Here is a 24,807-nt window from a genome sequence, read left to right as displayed (position 1 = left end):
TCCTATTACCCTTCATATAAGTTACACTCTCATGTGAAATCTTAGGGTATGGTGACCGTTATCTGAAGCATTTGCTATGCTGGAATTTTTCGCTATGATCCATCACACATTGGAAACCAGATAGCTGGCTTGCAGCACTGGTATTCATGAAAGATTCCATTCTATATAACCCATACCAGTTTTCCTCAATGTTTTTGCCTCCAGTTTCCAAAATACCTCTACAGAATGAACTTTTAAAGAAGCACTTCTGCCATATTATATATATTAGACAAAGTAATCTCTTGTTATGAAAAGGATCACTTTTTTTATTGCCAAATGTTTATCCAGCAAGGTCATCTATTTTAAAATATATTGGGCCATACCCCTGTGAAACGCACACTAGATACTGAATAATTTGATCTGTCTCTTAAAATAGCCACCCCATTCTCACATACACGCTGAGAAAGAGCTTCTAGTTAAAAACATTACTCAATGCACAAACTTTAGTTTGATCATGAAAGTCAGTGTAATTGCCTTTGTAGCAGGACTTATCGGAGCTATTGGGCTACTCCTGTTTTTGGTGGCATTTGGGACGGATTACTGGCTCTTAGCGACAGAGAATTGTGAAGTGTATGAACACCACGCCAAGAATGCTAAGTCCAGGCCTATAGGTGACACACCGGTGAGTTTTGAGGTTTTCCGTTTTCAATTTGTTTAACGTCGCTGAGCAGAATGGTTAGGCAGCACAGTCACGACAGCTTTTACAAAGTACAGAGAAGGAGGTGGGACGAGAATTGTGGAATGGTGCAATGGGGTAAGTCAACTTCATTTTCATATTCCCGCACAACCAGAGATGGCCACTTTGAACACCATTATGGTGTATCCTAAACTGATGGCTCACAATTCTGATCTTTACTTCAGTAAATGATTGTAATCTGAACTTTTTGTTTCCAGTGTTTTCTTCAGTATTAAGATAGGAATTTTACTGTGGTCTATCATTGGCAAAAATGTTCTCCCAAACTGGAAGCTGTGATTTTGTTTTCAGTTTCCTGAAGACAAATACTTTAAAGACATGTAACAAAAATATTCAAGCACTCAACAATTAAAAAAAATGTGATGAATAAGAACAGTTGGGAAAAACTTCTAAAGTGTTGTAAGAATGGTTAAGCAAGATGTTAGCAAGGGATTGAGAAAAGATAGACTTAGAAACAGAGAACATAATACATTACAGTGCAGTACAGGCCCATCAGCCCCCAATGTTGCACCAACCTGTGGAACCAATCGGAAGCCCATCTATCCTACACTATTCCATTTTCAGCCATTTGTTTATTAACAACCATTTGAATGCCAGTAAAGTTGGTGAGTCTACTACTAGTGTATGCCTACCCCAGGCTGCCATAGAGGGGTTCATCTTTCTTTTCTGAGATCTGGATAACTGTTTTATAATTTAATTATTATAGCATGTAAAACATAATGCAATAGGAATGCGTTTGAGGTATAAGAAAATAGATATGTCAACCTCCTCTGTAGTTTCAGTAGCAACAAGTTAATGTAACACTGATTGCAACATAAAGATGTTATAACTGCAGTTTAATTGTTACTAACTCATTGTTAATTCTCCAGACTGATTCCCTACAGTTGGATGGTATTCTAGCAGATTATGTAATATAAGGTCATGACAAGAATTGTCAATAAACACAGTAACCACACTCTCTCTGTTCTTGTGAAAGTACTTGACCAGATGTAGAGCTACTGAAAGCAGCTGAGACATTGGTCAAAACATATTTGGTGTAAACAAACCCAAGCTAATTTTTTTAGGTAAGTTGATACATCTCCTAATTTTGAGTAGATTTTTAATTGGGCTTCATTTGTTGTTTTGGAAACTGGAAACCGTGAATGGCTTCCAAAGATTGAAAATTAGCTCCACAAACTAGAGATCGCAGCTGCAGTGGAACAAAATGGTTTTGAGATGAGTGCCAAATGTGAATTGCACTGTTACATCTGGAACCCTTTCCTGAAATATGTACAGCCTAATGCTAAAACTGAGTACAATTTATATAGGATGTACAGTACAGAACCAGACCATTTAGACCAACAAATCTGTGCTCGTGTTTCTATCCCCATGATTCTCCTCACACCCAGCCTCTCAACATACCTCTTTATTCCTTGTTCTCTGATGTACTCATCCAATTTCACTTTTCAAAACATTTAAATTATTTACCTCAACCTCTTCCTGAGGTAACATTTTTCATCCTTTCTTCAAGATATCTCATTCCCAATTGGATGTTTGAGTCTTTTTTTTTTGTTCATGCCTTCTGGTTTTTAAAACCTTCCACAAGTGGAAACATTCAGTCCATATCTACTCCATCCAATCCATTCCTGATTTTAAAGACCTTCTTTAGGTCATCATTTTGCTTTATCTGTTCACTCTTTCATGGTAAGTGCAAAGTTCTGGTACAACCTTTGTCAATTTATTTTGCACTTTTTCCAATATTTCTATGTCATTTCTATAATGTGAAGAGGATCATTGTGCACAGTAACATAAGTGTGAGCTGTCCAAGGTCCAGTGGATGTTAACACTAAGTTTGAAATCTACATTCCTAGGACTACATCAATTACTTTAACATTTGAATTACTTTACCCGTTGTTTTACTGTTTGTTCTCCAGTATCCCTAGAGCTCTTTGCTCTTTTCCATTTAGCTTCTTGCTTTCTAAATTGCAGATGATGTTTCTTTTTTTCTAATCAACGTACATCATCTCACATCTTACCTATGTTAAAGTTTATTTGTCACTTAACTGCTTCATCTTCAAGCTTTCTAATGTCTTCCTGCCTTATGCACCTTCATTCATCAGTGTTAACTATAATCCACACTGCGAATTCTAATAATTGACTTGCTTTTCCCAAAGTCCTAATCATCATAAACCTTGTGAAACACTGGTTTCAAGCTCCAATGTGATTAACTACCCATGCCCCTGCTCTCTTTATCTAACTAATAATCAGATGAAGACTGGTCACTCCTGGCAATACTTCCCAACCATTCCTTAATTCTTGATGGAGCTCTCAGCTCTTCAGAAATATATTATTGTTACTTAGACTAGAGTTATACAACTGTTCAATTAGAAAATGAGGCCTTACATTTCAGTAACAGTTGCCCATGTTGATAGAACTGAGTCATCATGCTTGGGAGGGAGTATTTTCTTCAGTGTTTTATCCATGTTTAGAGATGTTTACCTCAAATGAAGCAACATTACAATCAATAACAATGCCCTCTCAACATCCAGTGAGAATATAGACCACCACATTATAATACCTCCTAATTTCTTTCTCTAGTGTGTGGCTACTTCATTTAGGCACACCTGTCAACTGTACAGTAGATTGAAGGTTCCAAATACCTATGGCAGATGTAGCAACTTCCACCTTGCTGCATACCTGCTTGGTCCTGCAGCTTAGAGAGATCTTTCTTTCTCCATATTTTCACTTCCACCTTATCAAGGACACTAATCTCTTTCATTATTATCCTCCACCCACAGACATTCCCCTTGAAAGAGTTTGATTTTCCCAATCCTTTAGTATGACTTGACCTGAACATTGGGTTTAATCCCCACTGAGAAAGCACATCAAAAGCCAGTTAGTTTTATAATGATATTGCTAGCCTGTATTCTGATAACTTGATATCTAAAATGAAAAGATAACTTTATGTTATTCTTGTGATATGGCACTAAGCTAGCAATAATATGAAGGGCATTACAGAAGAGGCCATGTAGTTAATGAGGTGAATTCCATTCCCTGGAAAAGTATCCACTTAATTTAGTTCCCTTGTCCTTTCCTCATATACATTTAATATTCAACTATTTATTCAAATCCTTTTTGAGAATAATTATAAATCGTGTTTCATAAATAACCCCTCCAATCTAAACCATATACTAAATCTCATTACTATCTCACCAATGAATGACTGCTGTTCTTTCCAATTTACCCAAACTCCACATATGAATTTTCTATTGTCATGTCATGTTACAGCTTGTTTTGTGTGTGTGTGTGTGTGTGTGTGTCTATGTGTGTGTGAGTGTGTGAATGAGAGTGTGTGTGTGTGTGAGAGAGTGTGTGTAAGTCAAGTTGTATATTTTGTGGTACTGGAGTAATGCCCAGTGTTTTGGCTGTCTTCACCTCAATAATTGCCTGCCTCCATTAGATACCTTTGTGGACTCCTTCCCACCTCTTCTCTTACTTCTCCATCTGGTATCATCTGGTCAGAGAATATGGTCACTTTCTCTTTAGATCATGCAGACATCCTTCCACTCCCAACGATAGTATTATACTCCACAGTCTCAGTGGGAGAGTGAGTGTAGGCCACAGCTCGATGTCCAGGAAACCTGTGTCTAATCAGTGCTCGAGTGTGCTATACGTGCAGTTAATTGACAGGTTCAGGTCCCGCAGGCAAGTTCAAATCATGATAATTACCAACTAACTGGAAAATTACTTGGTAAATCCAGACATCCAAACAAATGTTTCTTATTAAGCGCAGCAGCCATTTAGTGGATGGCTTGAGCCAACTAGCTTTTATTCTCTAATATGTTTTAACACCTCTTGCCCCTCATCAAATCCTATATTATCCTTCTAGTGAAGAAAAGATCCCAATTAATCTTGTATCCCCACTATTGTCTTAACCAATTTCTTTTTACCGGTCCAATTGTAAGTTGAAATGTGACATTGATTTACTAAATCCTTATTGCTCATGAAGTGCCAGTGACATAACTGTAAAGTATACACAATAACATTGCCTTAGAAGGTAATTTGTCCTGTCGATAGGGAGAGCTGAAACTTTGAATGTTGGAAACTGCATGTTCCATTCTTCATTTACACTTTAGACAGCTTTAAGGCACAAAAAAAAATTACAGTGTGCTGTGTCTCTGATGGGAACACTTCATTTGAAAACAGCACATGGAAATGGTGAGATGCCAGGTTTGTGTGAAAGAACCTCTAGGGTTTGAAAAAGCAGCTTGGTAACATAAGCATTATCAGGATCAAAAATGTATCGCAGATGTAAAGCTGTGCAATATGAAACACAAAGGAACTGAGTTACCACACTTCACTAAAGTGACTTGTTCCATAAATGTCCCAGATTAACAGCTAAAACTTTATTCCTTTGTTCTCCTTTGTCCTGCACAAGATCCCATTCCTTATATATTTGACTAACCACAGAGGAGTTATTATGTCTTTATTGTTATATACTGACATCTGTCTCTTCAAAGTGTGTGAATTCTTTGGAAGCTTAAGGGTGGCAAGGATAATCACCTACTGGTCTATTGTCAAAAATCTTGAAAATAAAATTGTGGTTTCTATATGTTTTAATATAAATTATTTTGAAGATTGGATTTTGAACTCGTGGCTTGATCGGTGTCGAGGGAGGGGTTTAATAGTTAACTGGTATTTCAGTAACCACAGGGATTTATTTAAATAAATGCTTGAAAGAGAGTTTTTGGAGACCAGTGGGAATTTGTTTAGTTGGGATAATTTTTACGGACAAATAAAATAAATAGTATAGTATAATAGATTACAGTAAGAAGGTTGCAGAGGGTCTTTTTTGTTAGCTTACAGGAAACACCTGCAGCTTGGGAAAGCACTTTAGTTTAAGTTAGGAGAGGTTTTTTTTGAAAGTGTTGGCTGTAGCTGGATGTGTAAGGCTGTGGCTCCCGAAGAAAGAGGATAACTTAGAAGTGTTAAGAAACTGGTTACCTCAGGGTAAGGAGTTTAGTTTGTAAGTTCCAGACCAGAAGTGGTTGGTTAAAGCTGAAAATATTTAAGCTGAGTTGCATGCAGACTCAACTAAGATGCTATCACACTGTCAAGATGGGAGAATTGAAGCTGCAGTTGAACGAGGTTGTGATAGAGAAAGGAAATCTCTCCAATGTGAGTACTGTGAGGGAGTGCTGTTGGGATTTCTTTGCACAAAGAATGTTTGTTAAAAACAAATCTGCAGCAGTATCCACTTGTATTCCAGTAAATGTTCACCTTGTTAAAACCATTTTTAAAAAAATTATCAATCCAGATTTCAGTCTGCAATCTGCCTTTGTCCATTCATAATTTCAGCTTGGATCATAACAATTGGAGACTCTTGCCAGAACTTTGAAATCTCTGGATTTGAAGGGGATGTGTGTTTTTCTTTTTAACATAATCTTCAGCTGCTTCATCATCATAGTGAGAAGTGGGGATGTTCCGTTATGATTGAAGAGGTCCATTTCTAAATGTAGCAAGACCTGGACAATACTGTGGCGATGAAAATCTGCAACAAAAGAGAATCTAATCATCACCCATGTGTTACCTTGGTGGAAATCCCCCTCTGTCAACACCTTGAGTGTTACCATCGACAAGATGCTGAAGTGGGAGAAAGTGACGACTGCTGATGCTGGAGATCAGAGTCAAAACGTGTGGTGCCTGACCGGCTGTGCTTTTCAAGATGCAGAACTGGACTAGCCATATAACTACTGTGACTACAAGAGCAGATCAGAGGCTAGGAATCCAGCAGTATGTAACTCACCTCCTCACTGCAATGGTCTGTCCACTGTCTACAAGGCATAAGTCAGAAGTGTGGTGAAGTAGTCCACACTTGCCTGGATGAGTGCAGCTCCAATAACACTCAAGAAGCTTGCCACTAAGCAAGAGCAGTAATCTGTCAGCCGTAAACTCTGCTTTATCAATCAAGGCTCATTGTCTGATAATATTATGGCTCTTGCTCCTGTGTTGATTTGAAATTTGTGAGATGCATATTGATATAAAAGCCAGTGTTAAGATTTTTGGTGTGGGTCACTGATTTCCCCTAAGAAGACATTGAACTTCTAACCAATTTACTGCTTTGTGTGGGACGTTCTTTAGTCTTTTGTTTTTCTTTATTTCAGCACAATTTCTTATTACTATTCCACAGTAAAAAAATACTTTGGTTTTAATATCTTGGCTCAGTTTATGCCTGTATTTCTTTTCTTTACTCCATATTATTGGCAAAGACTGACAAATGCTTGGTGTCTGTCCCACTCCCCACTGTATCAACTTCTTACATTTATCTTTAGATGTTCTACACCATAAGAATTGAATAGATTCCAAAGATCTCCTGTACCAAATGTACCTTCTCACCTTATCTTTGGGCTATGTTGTTTCCAAACCATGTTGTTTCCACCCACCATCTGAAGGCTTTTCTCTAGAGTCAAGTCTGACTTTAAGACACCATTATCGCAGCTCCTCTCTAATTCATTAATTAAATCTTCTATGGATTCCCCTACATGTTGCATTTTTCTATGAAATTTTATCCTTTTAAGAATTTTGATTTGTTTTGAGATTAAAATAATTGGAAAAGGCTTTTGGTACCTCTTCAAATGTACTTGTTGTTCTATTTGCCACCTTGACGAGCATTGACATCATTAACTATACTCCGAATGGTGCACAGAAATGGATTTACTGTTCAACTTCTCACTTGGTATCTAGCTGAGAAATCATTCTATACTTCAAGAATAGCTCACTCCAATGTTTTAGATGAGATTAAATCAGATTCACTACAGTGTGGAAACAGGCCCTTCGGCCCAACAAGTCCACACCAACCCTCCAAAGGACAACCCACCCAGACCCATCGCCCTCTGACTAATGCATCTAACACAATGGGCAGTTTAGTGTGGCCAATTCATTTGACCTGCACATCTTTGGACTGTGGGAGGAAACCCACACAGACACGGGGAGAATGTGCAAACTCCACACAGAAAGTTATCCGAGGCTGGAATCGAACTCGGGTCCCTGGTGCCACAAGGCAGCTGTGCTAACCACTGAGCCAATTTGTTGTTTTCTATTCTAGCCATCTCTAAAATTACATTTTCCTGCCATTATACTTTCTTTTGCCATGGCTTTCTCATGAGACTGAGTATTTTATCTTTAAAGATTGTGATTTTGCAGTGATCACAGTTCTCCTTGTTCCTTCCTGCTCTTCTGGAGCATCTTTCTACTCTTTCCCGGAGGATTCCCCCGCTTTCATAGCTGCAATGGGATCTCCTGAAAGGTTCCGTCTCAGACCAGAGTCACTCATTTCATTAAAATGCCCCGTAATTACTTATTCTTCTTTAAAAATCTCAGGGTTCATGGTTTCCCAGGCTTTCCGCTCCCACATTATGTGAGTTTCTCTCTTGGCCTTGGTATTACCATTTCATTTTCTAGCTGCTGAGAGTGTGGTGCTGGAAAAGCACAGCAGGTCAGACAGCATCCGAGGAGCAGGAGAATCGACATTTCGGGCATAAGCCCTTCATTCCTGATACCTCTTCTGGTACCTCTTCAAATGTGCCTGTTATTCTATATACCACCTTGACGAGCATTGATGTCATTAACTATACTCCTAACAGTGCACAGAAATGGGTTTACTGTTCAACTTCTGACATGGTATCCAGCATCTTGCAGTCCTCACTTTCTCCTAATTGTTTTCTAGCTGTACCTGGTTGTATTCACATACTACGGCAACAATACAACTCTGAGCTGGAATTTAATTCTAAAGTTCTCATCCTTTTAGCCTGAATTACTGTCTCATTTCAGGCATTTCCTCTTGTACTGGGATTTTTCGTTCTGACTCACAGAATGGCTGATGTCTGTTCACTCAGGCTTAGGACTGTTCCCACAGACCACTACCTTGCAATGTAACTTGTACCTCCATTTTGAAGCTGTAAGGTTCTTTTGTTCTGATACACTGTTTGTCAAGTCTGAAACTCATATTGTAATATGCATTTTAATTTTTCACCAAGTGCTGACACAAGAGTTTTTGGAATCTAATGTCATCATCAATTTGCAGTATCTACTCTCCTTGAAGATTTCTGGGTTACAATATGTTTGTCTCGTTGGGACTGGTGCTGTGAAATTCCATCTTCAGATCCCATGCTGATTACCATGTTGTGTCTGCCACCATCCATATCTATTTTATATGTAGGGATTTTTCATTTCTTACATTTGTGTATATGAGGGTAACCACTTTCTGGTCTAAAGAGAAGAGCCTTGTACTGTAAATAAGATCTAGTTTATTGTAACTCTGTAACAATTTAAAGGGTATAAGAACAGCCTTTCCATTATTGCAAAGACTCTTGAGAGGAATTAGTCTTAGCACTATCTCCTATGAGACTCTTACTTTACTCTCCCACTAAATACCTCATGATATCATCATGGTGATTGCTTCTTACTGCAGGAAATCAAGCATTAACCCTTTCAGGCTCATACACAACCTTTATTGCAAAGCAGCTACTGTGTAAGATTAAGAAAGACTTGCTGCAATTATGTGGGGCTTTGGTGAGATGACATTGTGCAGTACTTTATACTGCTTTGATCCTCTAACCACAAGACAGATTTAGGTTGAAATTAAGGTTCATGAGAGGCTGTCCTACAAGGAATAGGTGGACCTATATTCTTTGGCATTTAGAAGAATGGGAGATGATCTAATTGACATGTAAAATTCTGTGAGGTTTTCAGAAAGCAGAGGGTGAGAAGATGTTTCTCCTTGCTGGAGAGTTTCGAGCAGCCATGGAGTCAGGACAAGGACTGGGATGAGGAGAAATGTCTTCACTCAGAGCTATGAACCTTTGGAATTCTCTACGCAGATTCCTGTGGACAATCAGTCGATGGGTATATCCAAGATTCTGATTGATAGTCTTTTGGGCATAAGGGAATTAAGGAATTTGATAGGTTGGGTATAGGTACAAGTGTAAACATTCAGCTAAGACTTTATTGAATAGCTGAATAGGTTTCAGGTGCAATGATTTCTATTTCAATTTTTATTTCTTCTGTTCTTATGAATTACCCATAATTTGTCACTTCCTGCACCTGAGGATGTATTTAGATATTGTAAATCAGGCTGTGTTATGATATACCTTTGGACTCTCAATGTGGTCTCCTCTACATTGGGGAGACAGGTCGCCAACTCACGGAACATCTCAGGGAACATCTCTGGGACACATGCATCAAATAACCCCACCGCCCTGTGGCCGATCACTTGGACTCCCCCTCCCACTCCACCAAGGACATGCAAGTCCTGGGCCTCCTCCACCACCAATTCCAAGCCACCCGATGTCTGGAGGAAGAATGCCTCATCTTCCGCCTTGGGACCCTCCATTTCACCAGTTTCCTCATCTCCCCTCACCCACCTCATTCCAGATTCAACCCTCCAACTTGACACCACGTCTTGAACTGTCCTACCTGTCCATCTTCCTTTGCCACCTATCTGCTCTACTCTCCCCTCCAACCCATCACCATCACCGTCCATCTACCTATTGCCTTCCCAGCTACATCAACCCCACCACCACTCCCACTCTCCTATCTATCTCTCAGTCCCCTTTCCCCCAAACCCCACAAATTCCTGATGAAGAGTTTATGCAAGAAATGTCAACTTCCCTGCTCCTCGGATGCTGCTGACCTGCTGTGCTTTTCCAGCATCATACTTTTCGACTTATACCTCTGGACCATTTGGGACTTCTGTTTCAGAGGTAGAGACACTACCATCATGTTAGAAGAACCTTAAAATAGTTATCTTAAATCAACCTGTGCAAACATGTAATGCTACAAATCCAATGCAAGTGGGACTTGATCCCAGATCTTCTGGCCCAGAATTGGAGAGACTACCACTCCGCCACAAGACCCTGAGGATTTATTTATCTTTTATGCTTTAACTCCTATTAATTACATGATCTTATTCAGAACTCTACAGGGTAGAGATTTGTCTTGGATAGTAAGGTAAAACAAGCAGTGTTGTATCGGTTGCCATTATCCAATACACTATCAATTTAAGCTGCAGTGAATGAAGCTCTGAACGGGGCATTCCTGCAATGCTTTGTGGCCTGATCAGATATGGAGTGCTTTTGAACAAGGGAACAGCCCTCTTCTTTCCCATTTAAGCCTTTGCATCATTTTATTTGTTTCACACACAATGTATGTTAGCAGAACTGCCAGCCACTGGGGTCATAACAGCTATTGCTGCACGACGTCCTTAAGTGGTTATTAATTGTTGACGTAAGTTATATAAATGTAACAGGTTAAAGCTTAAATTCGTTGAACTTAAAATGCTAAGAATGCGATTTTCTTTTGCATCTTGGTTATGAACTGGATTTCCTAACTGTCCAGTACCTATTTGTGAGATGTCTTATGTTATGTTGTCATGTAGAGTGGGCAAGCATTCGAAGGAAATGATGAATTCTCCATCACATTTCACCATGAGGGCTTCATTTGGCGTTGCTGGTTCAGTGAAGGGATTTCCCATGATAGTATCTGGAATTTCTGGTTCAGTAAGTAATGCCAACACACTGTTATCAATTTCAGACGTTCATGTGCACCACATGTATCTTCATTATACATTGTACTAAAAAAGGATTTTCAACTGAAACATAGAAGTCACTGTGGTCAACGATCATGCTTGATTTTCCACAATTAGCTAATTATACCCTTGAAAGGAATAATTTTGTTTTGTCTTGGTGTATCAAAGTATGTCATTGTACTATGGAACTGTGGACACTGATAATGTAGGGGAAAAATGAAAGCTTCCAAATTCTACATTCAACATTACTTGAGGAACAATATAATGTGATTTAGTGACACTAAAGCAAAATGCTGTAGATGCTGGGAATCTGAAATAAAAACAGAAAATATTGGAAATATCAATTCAGGCAGCATCTGGAAGTGTTTAAGGCCAAAATCTTTTCAACAGAATTGTTTATTGTTGATGGATAAATGCATGTCATTACAACATGAGAACTCACTGGTACAGTCTTTCCTTCCTGGGAGAGGCAAAGAAGGTGACGAGAAGCTCATTACTTCCTTGCCAACTTGGCAATTACTGCTGTACAATAGGGTCCATTGGTAACCTTGTCAATGAGTGACAAATTAGGGCCTCAATATGTCAATTAACAGCCACTTAAGGGCCACAACTCACTACCATCCTCCCTTGGCAATTAAAAACTGTGGCTGGGTTCCTGACTGGGAAAGTGGGTGATCTGCCTGCTGGGTTGAGAGAGGGTACATCCTCTATTTGCCTCATTCTGGGGCTAATTGGAAGCAAGAATTTTCTTCTGCACCACCTCTTTTAACTGACATCCTATAACTAATAACTATAACTAATGTCCTATTACTTTTTAATTGGACTGTGGTTTCTGTCTGGGTGCACCCATTCACTCCACTTTATCCTTCAGGTTTCATTGCTGCAGAGGTAACACAGTCACATCTCGTCTACAATGTTGTTCGTGTCAAAACACTACCACAAGAACCCATTAAGTTAATGAGTAAAGTTTGGTCAAATTAATCTAAGCAAAGCACAAAATAGTCACATGCTAAGTAATATCTATTCATCATCACAAATCTGCAGTAGTTTTTGGAGAATGTGATTTACTTCTTAATATCTTGTATTGTGCAGCAAACCAACCCCCATCCAAGTACTGTGTCCATGGCTATCTTTTCCCTTTTCCAATCGCAATGGGACCTATATCTTCATATGACAGTACTGCTGGTAAGTGTTGAAAAATAATTAGCTTTAAGAAACAGTACATGGTTCTCACTTGCAATTTTATATAATTTTTCTTACAATTTCTATATTGCCAGGGGAGGCTGAGTTCAGTTGTTCTTTGGAACTTGTTTGGTCTATTAAGTCCATGATAATGTCTATTCCTCCAATTCATTGGTTAGTGGCACAACATTGAGGGCTGAGGGGCCTGTACTGTGCTGCACTATGTTCTAGTGAATACCCTTGTAGTTGATTCATCCATTCATTCACCTACAGTATTCTGAAGGTCATTGCGTTTTCACAATCCTCTTCCATTCCTCAAGCATGTCTTATGCCTTCTTGACCACCTCATCCACTTGTGTTGCCACTTTCAGGGAGCTGTGCACTGGCACACCTAGATCCATCTATATGTAAGATGAGATACTTTGGCAGGAAGAATAGAAGCTCTGAATGGCATTTAAATAGAGAGAGACCACAGAAATCTACAGAACAGAGGGATTTGGAGTCCTCATCCATGAACCATGAAAAGCTAGCATCCAAGTTCAGCGGATAATAGGGAAGGCAAATTGGAATATTGGTCTTTCCTTCAAAAAGAATGGAATTGTTCTGCTAAAACTATAAAAGGCACTAGTCTGACCACAGATGGAATACTGGGAACATTTCTGATTCCTTATCTAAGAAAGATATCCTGGCATTGGAAGCAGACCTGAGAAGGTTCAATCAGCTGATACCAAGTGTTGGGATGCTATCTTAAGGGGAGAGCTTGGTCTGTACTCATTGGAATATAGAAGAGTAAGAGGTCACCTCATTGACACACGCAAGATTATTAGGGGATTTGACAAGGTTATATGGAGAGGTTGTTTCCTCTTGTGGGAGAGTCTAGGACCAGAGGGTATAATCTCAGAATAAGGAATCACCCATTTAAGACAGATATGATGAGAAATTTCTTCTCTCAGACGATAGTGAATTTGTGAAATTCATTACCATAGAGGGCTGTTGAAGCTGGGTCATTGCATTTATTCAAGACTGATACTGGCAGAATTTTAATCAGTAAAGAAACTAAGTGGAAAAGGCAGGAAAATGAAGTTGAGGATGATCAAATCGGCCATGATCTCTTTGAATACTGGAGTGGGTGGCTGAATGGCCTACCTCTGCTTCTGCGTCTTATAGTCTTACAACCGAAAGAAAAAAAGCAGAACATATGTGAGGAAAGAGAAGACATAAAAGTCTAGAATCTTTATCATTATGCCATGGGTACTAATACCAGAACCAAATGCCAATCCTGAGGTCTTTGTGGATGGTTGCTGGGGCAGTAGCAGCCAGTTGAGAGGCAGTGACACCATTGACTGACTCTGAGGTTGCCCCCACCACCCATTGAGAAACAGAGGGACGGGACAGGAAGATTCTGAGCTGTGGGCTAGCCATTGTCACCAGTATCACTTCCATTTGATGTGGAGTCTTTGCAAAGGAAGCTCCCTCACTCAGGATGCCATTAGGAAGCCACTGCCTCTTCCTTGGGGCAGGAGTTATCCTGGCTGGAGTAAAATCACAGCATCACAGTAAAATTGCCCTTGATATGTCAATCAATTGGTTTCCCTACTTAGTTAATGAACTGAAAAGCCACTATCTTTCCTATTACTGGGAAACGTCTCTGGTGGTGGGTACACCTGTGCTTCTATCCTGATATTACATTATCATCCCTTCCACCTCACAGCTCACACACAATGTATTGGGACAATCCAGTCCAAAGAGACAGTGAGAGATAGATACAAGCAAAAGTAAAGTGAAAGGCAAGCAGATTTTATTTTACTTCTGAGACAGGATGTAGGCATCACTGCCTTAGACCAGCATTAATTGCCCATCTACAATTGTTCTTTAAGGTCTGTTTGAGCTGCTACAGTCCTTAGGTTAAATATATATTATGAGAGGGAGTTCCAAGATTTTGATTTGGTGACAGTAAAGGAATGGTGATTTTGTTCTAAATCAGAATGGTGTGTAGCTTGGAGGGTTCATTGTAGATGATGGTGTTCCCACGATGTGTGCTGCCCTTTCATTTCTTGATGATAGTGGTTGTGTGTTTAGAAATTGTTTTGGTTAGCTGTTGCTGTGGATCTTGTAGATGCTACAGCCCGCTGCTACTGAGCATTGGTAGTGAAGAGGGTGAATAGTAAAAGATGGGAATGGGTTTTCTGAAGTGGGCTGCGCTGTCCTGAACAGCATTGAGATTCTCGTGTGTTGTCAGACCTTTACCCATCCAGGCAAGTCAATATAGTTTATTGCACTTCTAACTTACGCTTTGTAGACAGTGGACAGGTTTTGAGAAGTACACCATAGAATATCTAGCAGTTGTCATGCTGGCCTATGTCAGTTTTCATTCAATAAGATATGAGGCAAATGGAAGGTGAGACATGCAGAAATTAGTTACAGGGAGTCAGAGAGAACAGATAATGTGCACTCCCTCAAAACAAGTTTGGCTGGGGATGGGAGAGATTTTAATCAGACAGCGTGACATCGGGTGGGCACTCAGCTACCTTGCTGCCTCCACCCTGAAGGCATTTATGGTGGAAAGGCCCCTGTATGGCTGTTGTGACCTGCCACCAAGTGAATGGAAACTCACTTTAGGCCTCATCCCACTGCCAATGATGTGGTGTTTATCAAGAGTCTTAGAATCATAGAATCCCTACAACATGGAAGCAGGTCCTTTTGCCAATTGGGTCCACACTGGCCCACCAAACAGCATCCCTCACTTGCAATTTTATATAATTTTTCTTACAATTTCTATAGAATCCCTACAACATGGAAGCAGGTCCTTTTGCCAATTGGGTCCACACTGGCCCACCAAACAGCATCCCACCCAGATCCACCACCCCCACCCACCCTGTATTCCCCATGGTTAATCCACCTAATCTATTCATCCGTGGACACTGCAGAGCAATTTAGCATGTCCACTCCATCTGAACTGCACACCTTTGGGCTGTGGGAGGAAACTGGAGCACCTGGAGGAAACCCAGTGCTGAAGGAAGCCAAACTCCCATTGTGCTTTGTCTTTCAGCTTCTGAAGGCCTGAACAAGGGATCCTGCCTTGAGAAGGATGCAGATGCTGAAAGCAACATGCCCCTGCCTTCCTGCTAAAACCTCATGACCTCTAACTTGTCTTTTTTTTAAATTTGTTCATGGGATGAGGGTGTTGCTGGCGAAACTTACATTTGTTGCCCATCCCTAATTGCCCAGAGGGCAGTTAAGTGTCAACCAGTTTCCCTTCCTAAAGGACATTACTGAACCAAGTGGGATTTTCCTGATAGCTTCATGCTCATCTACCATGGTGGGATTCGAACCCAGGTCCCTAGACCATTCCTGGATACCTCGATTAACAGTCCAGTGATAATACCACTAGGCCATTGCTCTGACATGGTTCTCACCAGGACACTTTTACCATTGCCCATTTGTGTTCCTCCTCAGTCCACAGAAATATGGAAGTGTTGTACGGCCACTATTTCCCTGGTAGTTCTCCTGCATACAGAAAAGATGCCAGCCTCCAACGGGCTGGCAGGTCCTGGCTGACAAAGCTTCTTCTCCTTTGATCCTGAGGAAGGACCACCCGCTAGCTCACATAGTTCCTGAAGAAGGGCTAATGCCCGAAACGTCGATTCTCCTGTTCCCTAGATGCTGCCTGACCTGCTGCGCTTTTCCAGCAACACATTTCCATCTCTAGTTCCTGAGTAGCTCAAGATACAATGGCCTTCTCAAAAGGAGGTAGCCCAGAGGTTTTGTCAGCTCCCCAGCCAGTGACCACAACTCCTAACACCTCTGTGAGATTTCATCCAATGAGAATGTGGGGAAACCAGAGAGAAACAGAGCAAAAGTGATGAATGAAAACATAGAGATGGCACAATGGAGTAAAATAGAGAATGAAAATTGCATGATAGAAAATGTGAGATGCACACAGAGAGTTTACTCTTACATTTCTCCAAAAACAATTCAATCAAAGATCAGCTAATGATAGGTAGTGTTAAATGAATGCGTCTAATTGAACAGCAGGATTAATTCATTTTCATATTCTCTCCTATACAGTGTATCGAGGTTTCTGGACAGCATTTATAATACTGGGTGTGGCTGCTGCAATTGTGGGAGGATTTCTGCTGGTTTGTGCAGTGCCTTTTGTTAATGCCAAACTCTACAAATTAGGAGGTGGATTCCTTTTGGCTTCTGGTAAGTTGCTATTCACATATAATAATTACAGGGTGTACGCATCTCACAAGGTAATGAACATTATTTTCCTTACTCAGAGACTGCTCTCCAATATTTTAGTGCTATAGAGGTGATGCCTCAGTTTCTATGTTTGTAACAAGAATTTTTGAATACTGTTTTAAAGTGTTGGTTCCATGCTTATACCTTTCATTTACAACAAAATATACTTTTTTTTTACTTTGCTGAGTCCATACGCAGGGTTAACTAATCAAGCACAGTGAATTTTGATGGTAACCAGACTTACATAATCAAACTCAGAACAATTGCATGCTATACTGAGGCACATCATTGATCTGTTTTGAGTCAGCTAATCTCGAAAGAGATACCAGAACAGGGTAACAAATGATCCAATGAACCATCATTAAGTTCAGGTGAATGTTTTCGAGGGGATTTCCAACCTTTAATGGTGATTCATTAAGGTAAATTCGACATCTCCATCCATCTAGGATTCACACTCAAAGGTGAAGCCCTGGCTATAATGTTGCAATGATGTTTGTTGACCCTTCTTTCAAACAGTTTCCTTCTAGAAATATAGGAAAGCTGAAATTCTGTTAGCACCAAATTTGTGTAAGATCCATTTGGGCAGGCAGCCTACTAAAGGAGGTCAAATATCAAGTGTCCTTTTGGGTGGGACATCAGAATGTTAACACGACCTTTCAACATGTAATTCATTCTGTCTCCACTCCTTTTGGAAACAGGAAAGAATTTGAAAAGAATGTGGAAGGTCTGAAGAGATGCTTTCCTTGTTTTCTCAGCCTGTTTTAACTCGAATATTCTCATCGACATGTGCATCAAACATATACATGATGTTTTTCCTTAGACTCTGTTCTATTGCTCTTTACGTATTTGCCAGATGACCCATCTGAGATTGGGTAAACTGGTTTATAAACTGGTATCTAAATCTATGGATGTCATTCACCTAAATTGTAATATAGCACTTACAACTGTCTTGTCGCTGAACCTCATGTGTGCCTGCTATACATCAATATGTTGAATAGTTACTTCAAATTTCTTACAACCAGTTTGCAACTTGATTTGTATGTGACTTTAATGCTATTATTCAATTTATGCATACCATAATGTTATTGTTAGCTAACCAATGAAACAGTGTTTGAAACAGAGTCTACATGCATTACTGGTTTGTTTGAACAAAACCTGTTTAATGCAATAAATCAGGATGATCAGAAAAGTTGCACTGAGCCAAATAGGAAATAAATAAAAGTAAGGTACTGCTAATGTTGAGAATTTGAATTAAAAACTGAAAATGCTTGAGAAACTCAGCAGGTCTGGCAGAGCCTGTGGAGACAGAAACAGACTTAATGTTTCAAGTCCCTTTTGATTTTTCTGTGAAATGGGATTTGTGAAATAATTTGTTTGAAGGGAAAAACAAGTGAATGAACAGTGAGACTCTAGGAGTTACACATGCAGTGGGCAAAACAATGCCTTAAGGAAACCTTTTTCCAACAATATGCTTCCAACAAGCATCACCAACTCCTGACACCCAAAGACTATCCATCACCTATAAGACACAAATCAGGAGTGTGACAAAATACTCTTGGATGAGTGTTACTCCAACAGCACTCAAGAAGCTTGATGTACCAGGATATGCATCATTGGCACCCATCCATAATTTCTAAAATTTACTCTCCCAGCCACTAATACATAGCGGCAACAGTGTACACCATCTACAAGATGCACTGCAGCAACTCACTAAGGGTCCTTTCTGAGCAGTTTCCAAAACCACAACCTCTGCCAGCTGGAAGGCAAAATGTAACACATGCATAGGGACACCACCATTTGTAGGTTCCCCTGCAAGGTCCACACAATCCCAACTTGGAAACTTCCTTCACTGTCACTGTATTCTGGAACTCTTCCTAAGAGCACTGTGGTTGTCCCTAACTCCAATAGCTGCAACAGTTCAAGAAGGTAGCTCCATCAGCACCTTCTCAATGGCAATTAGGAATGGGCAGAAAATGCTGGCCCAGCCAGTGACACTCGTATCCTGTGAATAAATTAACGATTTGAAAATTTCAATCAATTCTCCCATCGATCATTCTCCAAGCATAATGATCACAATTTATCCAAATAACAGTGAATTCCAGCACTGAAACCACTCAGAAGTCTTCACTTTATTCTCTTTAAAGTTTTCACATCATTCTTAAAGTGTAGCACTCAGAACCAAAACAATAATCCAGTTGAGGCCTAGCCAGTATAGGCCTTTCGGCCCTCGATGCTGCGTTGACCTGTGGAACCAACTTGAAGCCCATCTAGCCTATACTATTCCATTTTCATCCATATGTTAAGTTGGTGAGTCTACTACTGTTGCAGACTGGGCGTTCCACGCCCTTACTACTCTCTGAGTAAAGAAACTACCTCTGACATCTGTCCTATATCTATCGCCCCTCAATTTAAAGCTAGGTCCTCTTCTGCTAGCCATCACCATCCAAGGAAAAAGGCTCTCGCTGTCCACCCGATCTAATCCTCTGATCACCTTACATGTCTCAGTTAAGTCACCTCTCAACCTCCCTCTCTCGAACGAAAACAGCCTCAAGTCCCTCAGCCTTTCCTCAAAAGACCTTCCCTCCACAACAGACAACATCCTAGTAAATCTCCTCTGAACCCTTTCCAAAGCTTCCACACCCTTCTTATAATGAGGTGACCTGAGCTCTATGCAATACTCCAAGTGCAGCCACACCAGAGTTTTGTACAGCTGCAGCATGACTTCATGCTCCAACATTCAATCCCTCTACCAATAAAAACTAACATACCATATGACCTCTTAACAACCCTATCCATCTGGGTGCCAACTTTCAGGGATCTACTGAGATCTCTGCTCATCTACACTACCAAGAATCTTACCATTAGGCCAGTATTCTGCATTCCTGTTGCTCCTTCCAAAGTGAATCACCTTACACTTTTCTGCATTAAACTCCATTTGCCACCTCCCAGCCCAGCTGGACAGCTTATGTATGTTCCTCTGTAACCTGGAACATCCTTCAGCATTATCCACAACTCCACCTACCTTAGTGTCATCTGCAAATTTATTAATCCATCCTACTACGCCCTCATCCAGGTCATGTATAAAAATGACAAACAGCAGTGGACCTAAGACAGATCCTTGCAGTACACCAATAATAACTGAACTCCAGGATGAACATTTCCCATCAACCACCACCCTCTGTCTTCTTTCAGCTAGCCATTTCTGATCCAAAACTGCTGAATCACTCTCAATCCTATGCCTCTGTATTTTGTGCAATAGCTTACCGTGGGGAATCATATCAAATGTCTTACTGAAATCCATAAAAACCATATCAACTGCTTTACCCTCATTTACCTGTTTGGTCACCTTTTCAAAGAACTCAGTATGGTTTGTGAGGCATGACGTATGCTTCACAAAACCATGTTGACTATCCCTAATAACTTATTCCTTTCTAGATGATTATAAATCCTATCACTTATAACTTTTTCCAACACTTTACCCACAACCTGAAGTAAGGCTCAATGGTCTTGAATTACCAGGGTTGTCTCTACTCCCCTTCTTGAACAAGGGGACAACATTTGCTATCTTCCAGTCTTCTGGCATTATTCCTGTAGACAATGCTGACATAAAGATCAAAGCCAAAGGCTCTGCAATCTCCTCCCATGGCTTCCCAGGGAATCCTAGGATAAATCCCATCTGGCCCAGGGAACTTATATATTTTCACACTTTCCAGAATTGCTAACACCTCGTCCTTATGAACCTCAATCCTGCCTAGTCTAGTGGCCTGTATCTTAGTATTCTCCTTGATAACATTGTCTATTTCTAGTGTGAAGACTGACAAAAAATATTCATTTAGCGCTTCCCCTATTTCCTCGGGCTCCACACACAACTTCCCACCACTGTCCTTGATTGGCCCTAATCTTACTCTAGTCATTCTTTTATTACTTCTCGTGTCCCTCCAGGCACTTCATAGCTCTCTGTTCTGGTCTTTCCTGGCTAACTTGGAACTCTCAAATACCCTAACTGAACTTTCACATCTCATCCTAACATCTTCTTCTTTCTCTTGACAAGAGATTCAACTTCTTTATTAAACCACGGCTCACTCGCTCAACCAATTTCTCCCTGTCTGATAGGTTCATAGTTAGCAGGATACACAGTAGTTGTTCCTTGAATAAGCTCCACATTTCAATTGTGCCCATCTCCTGCAGTTTCCTTCCCCATCCTATGCATCCTAAATCTTGCCTAATTGCATTATAATTGCCTGTCCCCAACAATAATCTTGCCCTGCGGTGCATACCTATCCCTATCTATTGCTAAAGTAAACATAACCGAATTGTGGTCATGATCACCAAATCTAACATCTGTCTGGCTTCATTACCCAGTACCACATCTAATGTGGCCTCACCCCTTGTTGGCCTGTCTACATACTGTGTCAGGAAATCCTCCTGCACACATTGGACAAAAGCTGACCATCTAAAGTACTTGAACTACAGTGTTTCCACTCAATGTTTGGAAAGTTATAGTCCCCCAAAACAACTACCCTGTTACTCTTGCTTCTATTCAGAACCATCTTTGCTATCCTTTCATTTACATCTCTGCAACTTTTTGGAGGCCTTTGGAAAACATCCAACAGTGTGCTTTCTCCTTTTATGTTTCTAACCTCAGCCCATGCGTCTTCTGTAGACGAGTCCTCAAACTTCCTTTCTGCCATTGTAATGCTGTCCTTGACTAACAATGCCACACCTCCCCCTCTTTTACCACCTTCTCTGTTCTTACTGAAAAATCGAATTCCCAGAACCTGCAACAACCATTCCTGTCCCTGCTCTGTCCTTGTCTCTGAAACGGCCACAACATCTAAATCTCAGGTGCCAACCCATGTTGCCAGTTCTCCCACCTTATTCTGGATGCTCCTGGCATTGAATTGGACACACTTCAAACCACCTTCCGTCTTGCCAGTGAACTCTTGCAACTCTGAAACCTTAATTGTGACCTCACTACTCTCAACCCCTGTACACTGGAACTACAATTTAAGTTCCCATCCCCCTGCTGAATTAATTTAAACCCTCCCGAAGTGCATTAAGAAACCTTCCCCACCCCAGGATATTGGTACTCCTCTGGTTCAGGTGTAGATCATCCTGTTTGTAGAGATTCCACCTACCCCAGAAAGAGCCCCAATTATCCAGGTATCCAAAACCCTCCCTCCTGCATCATCCCTGTAGCCACGTGTTCAACTCCTCTCTCTTCCTACTTCTTGCCTCGCGAGCACGTGCTAAGGGTAACAAACCAGAAATAAGAACTCTGTTTGTTCTAGCTCTAAGCATCCATCCCAACTCCATGAATTTCTGCCTTAAATCCCTATCTCTCTTGCTACTTGTGTCATTGGTGCCTATGTGGACCACGACTTAGGGCTGCTTCCCGTCCCTCTCAAGGATTCTGAAAACACGATCCGAGATATCACGAACCCTGGTGCCTGGGACGCAACACACCAACCATGAGTCTCTCTCATTCCCACAGAACCTCCTATCTGTCCCCCTACCTATGAAGTCCCCAGTGACTAATGCTCTGCTCCTCTTCCCTCTCCCTTCTGAGCAACTGGGACAGACTCTGTGCCAGAGACCTGTAGAATCCAAGAAGCAGGAGAAATGACGCTTCGGGTAAAAACCCTTCATCAGGAATGATGAGGGGCTTTTACCTGAAATGTTGTTTTTCATGTTCCTTGGTTGCTGCCTGACCTGCTGTGCTTTTCCAGCACCACACTCACGACTCTAATCACCAGCATACGCAGTGCTCACTTTCACCAGAAACCTGTACCCCAAGGCTTATCCCTTGTAAGCAATCCCCCCAACATCCCCAAAACAGTATAATTGTTATTGAGGGGAACAGCCACAGGGATCCCTGCACTGTTTGGCGGTTGCCTTTCAGTCCCTCTGTAATCTATCTGCTTTTTTCTTGTGCCTCCCTGTAACTCCTCTCAATAACCCCCTTCGCCTCCTGAAAGATCCGAAATTCATCCAGCTCCAGCTCCCTAATGTGGTTTCTGAGGAGCTGGAGTTGGGTGCACTTCCCGCAGATGAAGTCAGCAGGGACACTATTGGTGACCCTTGCCTCCCCCATTCTGCAGGAGAAACATTCAACTGCCCTAACATCTATTCCCACTATTCCAAATTCCAAAAGAGACTTTTGAAAAATTTAAAAAACTAGTTAACTTACCAATCCGGTGTACAGAACTCTTTTTTTTTGTTTGAAGGAATTTGCGTGGGTGGGAGACACTACCTAAGTAGTGCTTTGGGTAACGCAACCGCCCAAATATATTATTTCACTTACTCATCAGTCTCGTGTCTACTCCTGCAGAGCGTGCGTGCTGCGTATTCACAAGGTAAGTTTTTAAAGCATTGATTTATCTTTCTGGCAGCCCGCTGGTCCTCGCTCCCACTCTTCCTGTTGCTAAACAGGAGGGTCCCAACACTCGAGGTAAGTTTTTAAAGCAGTCACTTACCTTCCCAGCAGCCCCCGGTCCTCGCTGTGGCTCCTCCCATTGCTACTGCTGCTGGAACAATGGAGACCGCTGAATACCTGAGGTAGGTTTGTATAATTTGAAATTTACCTTCCTGGCAAGCCTCCGGTTGTCGCTCCCACTCTTCCTGCTGCTAAACAAAAAAAATGTTCCTCATAAGTTCTTGTTATATAAATGTTCCTCATTAATTCTTGCTTTTGTATGCCTCTATGTATAAGATCCCGGATCCTGATACATCTTTTTAAGCACTTTCTAAACCTACTGTGCAACCTTGATGACTTGTGTACATGCACACCCAGGGTTAGTACCTCCTGGACACAGGTTGACAGGCAGGGAGCCCCTATAAAATTGTCCACAGCATCTTTTGTAGCCAATTATGTGACACTTTAGGGCCTCTTCCTGTCCTCTAGCAGTTTTTCACATGTTGGACAGGGGAGTGTGACAAGTTGAAAGCCTGTTGTTTCTCCAACTGCTCAGACTACACGTGGGAGAAGGAGTAATCTCCTTTGGTGCCCACTTTGGGGCCACCTTCCCTTCCTGGACTCTGGCCTAACCTGACCTGTGAACCAAAGCATCCAATCCTCTCACTCTCTCACCAAGGTCTCATAGATGTGGCGACGTGTGAAAGTCAAAGGGGGTCTGACTGCAGTGGGGTGGAGAAGTGCCTATAGTCAGTCAGGGGTTGCCATCACAGTCAGCCCTAGTGGCTAGTCAGATTACACAGGGGGTTGGCCTGTAGGTCAAGTGTAAGCAATCCAGGAACTGCAAGTACATTCGTCAGGTGCTATCGTCTGGGGGGAGAAGGGAAAATGGGGAGAGGAAAGGGGATGAGCCAGACAAAGGAAAGATCGAGTAAGATAGAAGTGGATGTGGGAACAGTTTGTGAGCATGTATGTGTACAAGAGGTGGGGAGGTAGTTCTAGTGAATAAGTAGGAAAGGAAGAGGATATGAACAGTTTGCAGTTTGGAAGGATGAGCCTTTGCGTGCACATGATGTTGCTCTAGTGAGTGTTGTAGTCCAAAAGCCTAAGTGAGGTGCATGTAAGGCAGTAGAATTATACCAAGTGCTGGGCCTTGAGGGTGAGATAGCAGAGAGAAGGTGATGGCACTTACTTTCACAGAACAGAGAAAAGTATTCGCCTTCTTGTGGTGCTATTGGATGCCCCTTTTAATGCAGGACACCTTGTTGAGTGGTGCAAAAAGGCATCTTGGAGTGTACCGAGCTTGGGTTGATGGTATCTGGTTATCTTGAGCCCATGATAGGACTCACAGATCACACAGGAGAATGTTGCAGCAACTAATCCATTCAAATTTTTGGGCATTATGAAATAAATGATTATTCATACAACAGATGAAGTTGAGAATGCAGTTTTTCCAGTCACTCACAGCCTGAGCAGTTTCGTTAAAAATAAATTCAATAGAATAGCTTGGAATCATGGACAGTTAGTGGTAGGTTGGGAGATAAAGGTAGGCATAGGAATGGAGAAGGACATTTTTGATACCAGCCTAATTCATCTGGTTAATTTAATATAATTAACATGATCGATATGCATATATATTAATCTGGTAATTCGTGGACACTTTACCCT

At 41.1% G+C, this 24,807-nt stretch overlaps 1 protein-coding gene across 1 annotated transcript in view; it reads left to right on the top strand.

The window, feature by feature from the left end:
* Positions 1–418: 418 nt before the first annotated feature.
* LOC122557105 (transmembrane protein 182-like) overlaps positions 419–24,807 on the top strand; it is a 41,550-nt gene continuing 17,161 nt past the window's right edge. The window contains exons 1-4 of the mRNA XM_043704424.1: positions 419–661; positions 11,148–11,268; positions 12,390–12,482; positions 16,548–16,685. Of these exons, the coding sequence (XP_043560359.1) occupies positions 494–661; positions 11,148–11,268; positions 12,390–12,482; positions 16,548–16,685 (520 nt within the window). The 5' untranslated portion in view covers positions 419–493. The remainder of the gene's footprint in view (positions 662–11,147; positions 11,269–12,389; positions 12,483–16,547; positions 16,686–24,807) is intronic.

The sequence above is a fragment of the Chiloscyllium plagiosum genome, chromosome 15, assembly GCF_004010195.1.
Source record: "Chiloscyllium plagiosum isolate BGI_BamShark_2017 chromosome 15, ASM401019v2, whole genome shotgun sequence".
NCBI lineage: Eukaryota > Metazoa > Chordata > Chondrichthyes > Orectolobiformes > Hemiscylliidae > Chiloscyllium > Chiloscyllium plagiosum.
This window is presented reverse-complemented; position numbering and strand designations above follow the sequence as displayed.